Source organism: Caenorhabditis remanei, chromosome IV (assembly GCF_010183535.1).
Source record: "Caenorhabditis remanei strain PX506 chromosome IV, whole genome shotgun sequence".
Lineage (NCBI taxonomy): Eukaryota > Metazoa > Nematoda > Chromadorea > Rhabditida > Rhabditidae > Caenorhabditis > Caenorhabditis remanei.
In genome coordinates, this window is record NC_071331.1 from 20,010,232 (window position 1) to 20,021,896 (window position 11,665).

Genomic DNA, 11,665 nt, shown 5'->3' on the forward strand with positions numbered 1-11,665 from the left:
AATCAAACTTGGTATTTCTACATTGACGCTAATGATACAAGGTTGATACTAGATTGGTAAAAAATCCGAAGTATGGAACACAAAATTGACGCTATTGATACAATACGACAAAATTAGACTCAACTCATTATTGAAAACTTGATAAAAATAATAATGTTTCACTGAAATGTGAACTGAAAGTTGCTGTTGACAACAACGCTCTTATTGGCGTCGTATCAGGTGGATACCCAAAATTTTTGAGAGAATATAGATTCTGTTTCATGATAACTTAAATAAAAAACAATGAAACATGTTTCCATTGGCTTAAGATCTTGATATACTAATAAAAAGTTAGAAAATTCGAAAACCGATCGGGAAGATATAGATAAAGTGCTGTTTCACAAAAGTGTGAAACACAAATAACCGCTTGCAAAAACGCCGATATGCTCTAAAAACTAACTAATTTGCTGAAACAGTAGAAAAATTATCCGTTTCAGAAAATTTTCAACAAAATGTTTCTACAACGTTTTTCAATAAGACTCAGAGATTAATTTTATTCTATTTATTCAAAAGAGCAGTAATCGATAAGTCAGTCAATATTTTCAATTTTCGAGTATCTAGACTCATTGAGCATTCGAGTTGTTCCAGCCACTTCAGCACTTTCGAAATTTCCAAAATTCTTTGCTGGATGGTGTTTGTCGAGAGAAAACTCGATTTCCTCGTCTAGGAACAGTTTTTGCTGAAATAAAACAATTTTTTCTGTTTCTGAAATTTTGGAAAAAATGTTTTAACTTTGTATTATTATTATGGAAGCGCTCAGTACAAACTTACATCCCCAATGAAATGTTGAATAAGAATGCGTCCAATTTTGAAAAGTGCAGAGAGGAGACACATTGCAATACTGTATTCCCACGTCTTCGGAACATCAACTGAAGTCGATTCGGCAGTTGCTCCGAAGAGTTGAGCATGGGCAAGGAGGGGGCCAATCGGTTTGAATACGGCTCTTCTCGTGAGTGACGACTGGAATTATCAGGTTTGAGTGGAAAATTTTTATATTCAATTAATTATATTTGAAGGCCGGATAATTAAACTCAACCAGTAGTTGAATAATGTGAAACATTTTAATGTTTCATCAAGATTTAATTATAAAAGAGTGGTATCCGAAAAAAAGAGCGGCATTTGGAAACATTTTTAAATTGGAAAAAAAATTCTATTTCACAAAAATTTGATATTCCATCAAATTTGGAAAGTTTGATAAACCTGGTAGAGTAAGGGGATGACTTCACTGATAAAAATTTAGACATTTCTCAATTCTTTTCGAACTTTCTTTGTTGGGAAAAAAGTATTTCTGTTTCACCAAAATTTGTTTTTCAACTAATTCTAGTTCAGGTCGTTTATATTGGATAAAACTGAAAAAAATTACTCAAATTGTTTAGAAAATGTTTCTCAAATGGAAAAAGTTAAAAACACTTCTAATCATTCATAACATTCATTTTTATAACAAATAACTTGCACTCGACATATATTTTGAAGTCCGGATTATTAAAGTCTACCAGTAGTTGAATAAATTGAAACATATTTATGTTTCATCAAGATTTAATCAAGATTTGTGCATAGCTTCTCAAAAATAAAAATAAAGTGGCACAAATCGTTGTACCAAATTTGGAAACCATTGGTTTCCTACTTGGGTTTAATACAAAAAAGATTCATAAAGCGACGGGTGGAGGAGGAAAACCGGTTGAGTTTCCTTTTTCCGGAATACAGAAGTTGAAACTTTGAAATTGCTTTGTGTTTAAAAGACAGCTATAGTAATAATTTTTCGGTTTTGATTTTAAAAAGTAGTTTTAAACTTTATATATCATCGAAAACACTCGAAAAAATCACTTAGCCTTGCAAATTTTTTGAATCATTCCGAATTCCGGAATTCCGGGTTTTTTTGTCAGTCCCGTTCTGGATTCCGGATTCCGAATTTCGAAAATTTGATTCCGGTTCCGGATTCCGGATTCCGGAAACTGAAAAATGGCATTTCGTACAACTCTGGTATCTAGACTCATTGAGAATTCGAGTTGTTCCAGCCACTTCAGCACTTTCGAAATTTGTCGTTAGTAGCCTCATGTTCATTGTCCTCGTCTAGGAACAGTTTTTGCTGAAATAATACAATTTTTTTTCTGTTTCTAAACTTTAGAAAACATGCTTCAGTTAATTTGCTATTATTATCATTTTGTCAAGCAATCCGTATGTGCAGTTCTTAATATAAGTTTTTTTCAATACCCGGAATAAAAAACAAAATATTTGTTAAGTTGAGAATCTAGTAAATTAAATTTACTGTTTCAGAAGAACCTTTGAAGGGAGCTAAACTCATTTGGATGCTTGACCTCTCTTTTCTAAAACTGACCAAAATTGAACTCTGATTGAATATATAGCGCCTAAAGTTATATATGATGAGCAAAATGTGTTGTTTCAGAGATTTACTGTTCCAGAAGAGATCGAAAAGTCAGTGAAGTTGATAAACTGATAGTAAGATTAATGAAACGATTTCGACTTGTACATCGAATTTCTCAAATAAAAGATGTTTCAATGTAAAATGTTCTGGTTCACTGAAATTTGAACATTGGACGTTAAATTGAAAATTCGGTTGCTACTTTTCATAATTAACAAGGTAATTAATCAGATGTAAACATGAAGTAGAAAAGTGCACCAGTGAAAAATTTTGAACAGAATAAATGTTTTTTCAGTTATAAATATGTCCTGTTCCAAAATATTTTTTAATTGTCATCAAGAATAATTCATTTGTAGAAGCTTAATTAAGCTGCTTAATAACCGGTATTGTTATCCTTGTGCACTCATATTTACGTTCTGTTATTTTTTGAAACGGTAACAATATTTTTTCAATTTCGAAAAAAGTACTGTCTCAAAGTAATTGCAAAATAATATTGGAAATGAATCAGACAATTTTCTAAAGCGTATAATAAATTATTGTGAAACTCTTGCTTTAACAATAATCTAGTTTCATGACTCTAGTATGAATAGCTTCTACGCTGAAACTCGGAAATTATTCATGTTTACTGTTTTAACAAATTGTTGTTAGACTAATTGATTTCAGCAGTCGATTCCATTTATTTTAAGTTTGATCAGTGTGACCGAAGTCAAAAATTATAGGATTAGAAACTAAAAAAACATATTTTGTATGTTTTTTGGATGATAAACTTTATTTTTCAAATTTGAAAAAAAATCTGTTGCAAAACATTCACAAAATAAAATTTTACATTCTTCAACTAATTCCCGAAATTGTCTAGATTCTTTCAATTCTGAGTAAATTGTTCTGGGGGATTTTTTGGAACATTTTTATACAAAATAGAACTAATTTTTTCAATTTATTGAAACAGAAAAAATCACAAGTTTCGGACGCAGTTGCGCTGTAAAAAATAAATTATTCCCGCAAATTACTCGCAAAGTTCACAAGACAAAATGAACTATTCGTATTTCACGCGTTGATCATTTCTACCGTTGATTTTCTGAAAATAGTTATTTTCCTGTGAGGAAGAGAGAACCGCGCTTTTTGAGAGAGACGCAGAGTGTGCGACTTAAAGGCGCTCACAGTTATGGGCGAGGGTCTTGCCGCGAACGAATGTTAACAGGGCGGCAAACAGAGAAATTAAAATCATTCTACGTGCGTTTCGTTACCCACCCTAGAGTCCCCACCCACGAAACGCACTTCGAAAAGAGACAGAGAGGCGAGGAATAAGCAGAGTTATTTTCAGAAGGATCGAGACTCCAGGTTGCCGATCGTCTTCACGAGAAAATGCCATCAGACGCCGATTTCAACGCTCAAAACGACAGTTCGATCGGCGAAGAACGAGCAACACGCTTTGGGGAAGAACATAGTCGTAGATGATCAGCCACGAAGTACTCCGAAACGGCTGATGTCAAGATGGAGAGGAAAACAACAAAAACGAGCTCGTCGCCTTCCATGACTTCAGGAGAGCATGACTTCAGGAGAGCAGCAACGACAGCGGATTCCAGAAGAAGTCAACAAGAGAAGATGGAAGGTGGAGGAACAACCGAGGCCCGGAACGATATCTCCACGAAACCCAAAGACTCAGGGAACAAGAGGAGAGCTGAGAAGACGCCCGCGATCCCCATCCTCATGAATAGTATAAATCCGTAGATTAAGATTTCTTTCGTTTTTGTTCGATTTCCTCTCATCCCATTGATCCCCACTCTCAACCACTGTGTCATTCATACCCCCCATCAACGTGTCATCACTCCCAAAGGTGCCATCAATTTACTTACCTGTTTTTGTTTTGCTGTTCACTAATCCCCCGCTGTTACATCTGTACGTGTGGTCCGCGCCTCGCGGACCACACCAAAACTACTACCAAAAACAACGCCACTAAAGCCTAAAAACAAGTAATAAACTCTGTAAATTAATTGTTTTCTTCTCTGTTCTATTCGATCGATACTGAAACAGGAAAATGTATTATGCCGACCCGAATGGGGAGGAATAATAATAATTTGGTAATTAAAGTCGTGAACTTTTTCTAATCTCATTTCCACTTATTTTTTCTGAAATTTATTTTATTATTTCGGAAAAGTTCTCGACTTTAATTACCAAATTATTATTTTCAGAAAATCAACGGTAGAAATGATCAACGCGTGAAATACGAATAGTTCACTTTGTCTTGTGAACTTTGCGAGTAATTTGCGGGAAATGAACTTTCCGAACTTTTTGCGAATCGAGACGAACCGAATGCGAGACAAACCGAACCGAGACGAACCGAACCGAACCGAGACTGAGTGCGAGACGAACCGGGACGAACCGAGTCGAGCCGAAACCGGGAAATCGGGAATTTTGCGAGTTTCGTCTCGCGAGGCGACACTCTACTAGCCTAATTCAATAATAAATATTCTTTTTTTGAGTTGAAACAGTAAACATTCTGAAAAAGTTTGTACAAGACGGATAATAGTGTCTAACATAGTTCTCGTTGAACTAAAGAGAAAGCTTTATTCAATTTTAATTTGAGCATACTTCGGACCTTATTTTTCACCAAAAAATTTCAAAACACCATGACTTCTAGAATTTAGATAAGACAATGAATATAATGCTAATTATTTGGCATTAACTAAACTGAACCAGTTTTTAAAATCTTATTTTGTAAAAAAAAATTTGATTTATTTTTACTGTTTCATGATACAAAAATTATAATTTCGAAAAACTTGATATTCAGTACGAATGTTGGTCCCCTCTCTCTCTTTTGTCTACTTCTTATCATGCTAGAAAAATATGAAACAACTGTTTGTCTTTGGAATTTGTTTCTAGTTTCAGCTTTCCATCAATTATATTCATCACTTTCCGTCTTCATTCCATTGCCCATTGAATTCGCTCACAAAACTTTACGTGACTCATTAACACGTTTTTATAATAAATGTAGGTCAGCAATGAAGCAATGAAACTGATTTGAAAAGCTAACATCGAAAATATTAACAGTATGGAAAAAAACTGAATGAGGTCAGATTTGAGTGCAACAGTAAACTGTTTTTAGCAAAGTGATTAGTATACTCGGTGAAAAACTACTACAGAAAGAACTATGCTTTCTTAAACTGTTTTCTAGCTATATAGCATTCTGATAAATTGTTCAAATATGATTTTGCGAGCTGCATTAAAGTTTTGTATTTATAAGTTGCATACTATGATTTTTTGAAACAAAAATATATCGAACGATCAGTTTTGAGAAAATTACGGTTTCAAAATATTGAAAGAAACGATTGGTTAAAAAATCTATGATTGGAAAACTGTTGGCGCTCGACTGCTCAAATTTTAGTATTTCTCGCGATGTCAACTAGAAATAGGTAAGCAAACGTGATTTTGAAAAAGCTGTATTTGCTAGACTGTGAATACAGGATCACTAAAAAATCAGAGAACACTTTTTTGAAGCAGCGTAAAATTTTTTACTCTTTCATTCAAAATTTTTGTAGTTTTACCTGTTGAAACAACTGTTACGAGATTGCGCTTGTATTTTTTGTAATTAATATTTGAATGCTGAATTTTTGTTTTACAGTTACACTTGTTTTACAGGAACCTTTTTCATATCAGGGTTGAGAATTGGCTGAAACTTTGCACATATATACTTTCGACCCTGCTCTATCACATGCCGTTTTCAAAAGCTGCGCAATACGCCTCGTTGGCGAGAAAATTGGGTCTGAAAATTTCTGAAAATCGCCGTGTCAAATTAAACGCGTGACGCCCCTTTCTTCATTCTCGCTTTCTCTATTAAAAATATGAACATCGGTGGTCCAGTGGTAGCGAGGGGGAGTCGGGGTAGGAAAGGTGTTGGTTCGTTCCCGGCCACGTCAAATCTTTTTTTGCTTTTTTTATTATGAATTTTTAAGGTGCAATTATTGGGTCTGCATCGCGTTTTTTGAGATTTGAAGAGTGTAATACTGATTTTTATGAGAATAGAAAGAAATTAGGACCACAAAAACGAAACACATTTTTCGAAGATTTCCACACTTTTTGATCATCAAGTGATGGTCATTAATTTTTCGAGAACAAGGTTGTTTTGGAAAAACACATTCGATGAAAGAGTGTCAAAAGAACATTTTTTCAAAAAGCTTCATGTCATTTATAATTTTTTCATGTCGAAAAGATACTGAACTCTTGTGGAAAAGTTGTTTCTCCAAAGTTTTCAAATTAATGACCATCACTTGATGATCAAAAAGTGTGGAAATCTTCGAAAAATGTGTTTCGTTTTTGTGGTCCTAATTTCTTTCTATTCTCATAAAAATCAGTATTACACTCTTCAAATCTCAAAAAACGCGATGCAGACCCAATAATTGCACCTTAAAAATTCATATTATGAATTCAATTTTTTCTGTGCATGAGAAGACCGCGCCGCACGCACGCGGCGGCCACTGTTGTCAACTTTACCAGAGAATGTTCTCAGTTGCCAACTTGAAGGTCATCTGAAGGCCCCCTAAGGTTTTGCCCACAAAACTAGGACCTTCAGAACCTTCGTTACTCTCTGTTCTACTCACCTCGTTATTATTCTCCTTTATTTCCTGTTATCAGGCTTATTTTATATTGATTAACAATTAATTATAATTCAAATACCCTCGCAAAGTAAATACGCAAGTGCGCTCCCCTGCACTTCTCTAATCCTCCACTCTCTCACTGAGAGATTCCCACACCCACTCATTCAGTTGCGAATAGTTTCGTATATGCGAACGGGTGCAAGGAGGAGCGCGCGTATTTGTTGTGAGTGCATTGAATGGATTTCCATCTTTTCCGAAGGTTTTTTGGGTGCATTGTCACTCTTTTTACCCTTCGCCATCAATGACAACACCCGCACGCACTCCTCGCAGTCACCTGCTCGTCATACCGTCAACTTTATCATTTTCACCTTATTTTACCTTTTTCTGGTGCTTTATCAAGGGATTCCGCGATAGAGAGCGTAATAAATGGGTCATTGTATACATGTGTACTGTTATTTCCGGTTGCATTGCTTATCTTACACAAAAATAGCCATTATTCATATTAGATTGCGTGATAATAACGGATTAGGCAATAGTCTCCGACCGCTCTTACTTGCCTTCTCCACATGGTGCATAACGACCGTTCAATTTTTTAATTGATGGCCAGCGGCTCTTAGGTCTCTTCATAATTCGTTAATTTATCGATTTTGGCATTTCCGTTGTATAGTGGCTCTTATGTCTCTACGTAAATCGTTAATTTATCGATTTCGACATTCCCACTTGAAGGCGTCTCTTATGTCTCTACACAAATCGTAAATTTATCGTTTTTTCGACCTTCCCGCTGTATATGAACCGAGTCGGCTCGCAAACTTCTGATTTTCTGAATATTTGGCTAAAAACGTGTAAAAAGTGAGCAATTGTAGCTAAAAAATAGCAACATGTTACCCTTTACCCTCTTTGTTTCGTTTTTCTTTGATTTTCCGCGCTTTCGTCGTCTTTCCGTTCTCTCCTTTTCAGATTTTTCCTTTGTCACCAGTCGACGGCTCAGGGCATTGTCCGCTAGTCCATTCCTGGTCAAAGGAGAATTTTTGGCAGTCAACGTCACCAGTCGACGGCTCCCGGCATTGTCCGCGAGTCCATTCCTGGTCAAAAGAGGATTTTGGCAGTCAACGACGCGAATCGAGCTGAAAAGTCCTACACCACAGTGTGTAGGCAGAAGAAAGAAGGCCAAATGGATCGTAGAAGTCGTGGTTGGCCAACATTCCGCTCGAAAATCGTTGAAGAAAGAAGAACAAGTCAGTCTACGAAGTCTGCGTTATTCTACGAGGTCTACGTCGAATTTTCTACGATGTCTGCGTTATTCTACGATGTCCCGGTCACTCTACGAAGTCTACATTATTCTACGACGTCTACGTTGGCCAACATCCGCTCGAAAATCGCCGTCGAAGCTGACATCTGCTGAAAAACGACGGAACTAGCCCCAGACCCGCACTAGAGACCCTTTTTCGATTGTCGTTCTCATCTAGAATGCCGAAAAACTCTGTGTCATGTCATGGCGAAACTCTGCTCGATTTTTTCTATTCACCCAAGTCGAAATTCTATGAATTTCGCACAAATTTGCGTCATTATGAGCAATTTTGCTTTTAACATGAGCAACAATGCCGTAAATCGACACAAGTTTGAATTCCCGCCAAAAAGTCGTACTGTCTAATGTTCACCGACATTGCGTACGACTGCGGACTTAACGAGCGCGAACGGAAAATATTTTCCTCTCCTAAAATTTTTTCTCGTCTCTCTTGCCGTTTCTCCGTAATTTCCGTTGATTTTATCCGTATTTTCCGTGATTAAAATTAATTAAAGGGATTATTTCAGACTTCTCGATGGCAACCGACGACGAAACACCACCATCCGCCCCACAGGCCAGCGAAAACTTGGAGGGACAGTCCATGACAACCTCCGCAACAGTTCCAGCGCCAACATCCGCGGATTCAAGCTCTAATAAGAGTGAGGTTGGTAGTTTCTAGTCACGAATAGAAAAAATCACCAAAAAATCTGAAAATATCTGAGAATTTTCGACCAAAAACGCAAAAAAATCGATAATTTTCGACTGAAAATCATCGAAAAGTGGCTAAAAGCTGCAAATTTTGTGTCAAAACCAGATAAATTTCACTCTTTTGTGGATAAAAAGGCCAATGGCCACTCCTTCGGCAAAATTTTAGTCGGATTCGATAAAATTTCGTAATATTTCGACGAAAAACGCTAAAAATCAGTGATTTTGAGCATGTTTAAGCTAAAATTCAGTGAACGCCGACGAAATCGTAGTCAAACTGCTTAAATTCGGTAAAAGCATCAAAGCTGACACCATTTCTGCCCAGTTTCTATTAGATTTTAAGGACTTCCGAGAGATTCTCAGCTAAAACATCACTTAATGATGCAATTTTCGAATTCTGGTGGAGGCGACGCGGCCGCGTAGCGGTTCCAGAGCCACTTTCGAAAATATTTCGAATACCCACTCATAGGAATCGATTATTGCTCATTACTCACAATTTCGGTCACTATTCCATTAAGAATTTAATAGAAATATACTGAAAAACACTGATTTACAGCTAAAAATTTGCTAATTTAAGGCTAAAACTCGATAATCCACTCTCATTACCTATAATAACCTCTAATCATACTGTTTTCATTACAGAACAGCGACAACAACCGCGACATCAAAGCGGAAGATGACGTTGACAACGATTCGGAGGATTCGGCCACTGAGATCAACATCCGCATGCCCATGGCAGCACCGGGTGCTCCTCGCCAACCTCGCTCACAACCATCTATGTTGCTCAGAGGTATAGTGTACATGAGAGAAGAGCTCTTCAATAACTAAAATAGTTACAGAGTCTCAAGGACGAGTCCAATCAAGAGCGATGAGACAATGGATCGACTAAGTGATGGAGGGAAGAGGATGCCACCCGGAAAGAGAGCTCGGAGGAAAAACTGCAACCGTAGTTACAGTCGAAGCCTTCACCGAACACCTAATCCGCCCACCTCCAATCCATATCGACGCTGCCACGGACAACCAGTCCGCACGGCGGCAGTCGAGGTCGACATCCCGCGTCCAACGCCAACAGCCGCATCCGAACCTGTCTTGGACAGAATAGGAGGTAAAATTAAAGCATATATGTCGAAAATATAACGAATCTCTCCTTTCCAGAGTTTGTGCTCCGCTCAATCGACTCCTAAACCGTTCACTGAAACGGAAGACAAGGGGAATGGGACGGAACACAACAAGGACAACATCCGCACAACACTCGGAAAAGGAAGAGAGCGACAACCGCTGAAAAGCCTAGGAGCTGCTAACATCCCTAATTGTTAAATCACTGTTTTTATCTTCTGATTAATCCTTATCGTAAAATAAATGAACATATCTTCATTTCTCTACAGATATTGATTTTCTCGTACATCACGACTTGTTGTTATTTTTCAGTGTGGGCTCTATGTCTCACTGTAATATGTATTACAGATGAATGACATCGGACCGCACGAAGTGAAATTCAACAAAGAAGACACTAAGGCTTCCGAAGCTGCTATCTGCGCGACGCCAACATCCGCACGCTTAACGCGTCCCTCTCGCTGGTCCACTCATTCAGGACACATGAAAGGGGGCGACGAGAACGTGCCACAGGCTACATCCGCAGACGTCGAAGCATCGGAAGAAGCGAAGGTCATCTATCCAACCTTCAAAGCAGTGAAAACAACAACCGCTTCGCATTATGCGAGTCAGGGTAAAACAAATAGCAGTAAAAGCCTAAACCTTTAACGTCCCGTCTTTCAGAAGACAAGGATCTGCGTGTAATCATCGAGACTGTAAAAAACAAACTGTGCAAGTTCAAGTTTGTAGATGAAGTGACTCTGGAATGGATCCGATTCACTGATCAAGTAGCGGAGAAGCTGAGCTGCATCGAGAAAACCAACAGAGAACTCGTGTTAGCATACAACAGCCAAACGGACCTGCTTAAGAAGCTCCGTAACTTACTCACTGCTATCATCCAAGCCGAGCGCCAGCAATTCTGGCTGAGAGACATGGACATTGTAGTTGGCTACGTACAAGAGATTCGCAAATTACTGAGCTCTCTCACAACGACCAACAACCGCATTGAAGTTCTCTTATCGGCGTCTGCACCCACAGTCCCTCACGCCAATCCATACAAACTGGACAACGCAAAAAATGCGATTCCAGGGACGACATCCGCAAAAGTCAACGTGAGTTATCTTTTGATTCATTTGAAAGAGAGCTAATGCTGTTAATTCTTCAGCGAAGCTGCACATTGTGTGTTGAGCCGAATCACAACACTGACCAATGCCATAGTTTCCCAACATCGATCGACAGAATCCAAATAGCTCTCCGTCACAACATCTGCTTGCAGTGTTTGGAGAAGTTTCCGGAAAACGATCGCGGAATTCATCAGGATTGCAAGAAGGTCGACACACTGTGCCGCAATTGCATCCACATAGTTGATGATCCAAAGGCTGCGAAACACAACATCGTGTTCTGTACTTGGAAACTGCAAAAGGGCAGTGGATTGGGACAACACCCGCCACCTCACAAATCAAAATCTGCACTGCTCAAGGTAAAATAGAATTACAACTTGATAGTGAACAATTATTGACTTTTCAGTCGCATCCAACTGCAGGAGCTGGTCCTTCGAGATCTGGACATTGA

At 38.1% G+C, this 11,665-nt stretch overlaps 4 protein-coding genes across 4 annotated transcripts; 3 read left to right on the top strand and 1 right to left on the bottom strand.

Moving 5' to 3' along the window:
• Positions 1–568: 568 nt before the first annotated feature.
• GCK72_015334 (uncharacterized protein) lies at positions 569–873 on the bottom strand (the record flags this gene model as incomplete). Its single annotated transcript, XM_003089860.2, has 2 exons — positions 569–718; positions 811–873. 2 exons carry the CDS (start codon positions 871–873, stop codon positions 569–571), a joined length of 213 nt encoding a protein of 70 aa, XP_003089908.2.
• A 3,037-nt stretch (positions 874–3,910) lies between these two features.
• On the top strand, positions 3,911–4,147 carry GCK72_015335 (uncharacterized protein; the record flags this gene model as incomplete). Its single annotated transcript, XM_053730790.1, has 1 exon — positions 3,911–4,147. One exon carries the CDS (start codon positions 3,911–3,913, stop codon positions 4,145–4,147), a length of 237 nt encoding a protein of 78 aa, XP_053585562.1.
• Positions 4,148–8,831: 4,684 nt separating this feature from the next.
• GCK72_015336 (uncharacterized protein) lies at positions 8,832–10,185 on the top strand (the record flags this gene model as incomplete). The annotated part of the gene is made up of 4 exons (XM_053730791.1): positions 8,832–8,960; positions 9,644–9,798; positions 9,841–10,106; positions 10,157–10,185. The coding sequence occupies 4 exons, from the start codon at positions 8,832–8,834 to the stop codon at positions 10,183–10,185; spliced, it is 579 nt and encodes a 192-aa protein (XP_053585563.1).
• Positions 10,186–10,465: 280 nt separating this feature from the next.
• GCK72_015337 (uncharacterized protein) lies at positions 10,466–11,665 on the top strand (the record flags this gene model as incomplete). The annotated part of the gene is made up of 4 exons (XM_053730792.1): positions 10,466–10,727; positions 10,778–11,205; positions 11,259–11,573; positions 11,621–11,665. The coding sequence occupies 4 exons, from the start codon at positions 10,466–10,468 to the stop codon at positions 11,663–11,665; spliced, it is 1,050 nt and encodes a 349-aa protein (XP_053585564.1).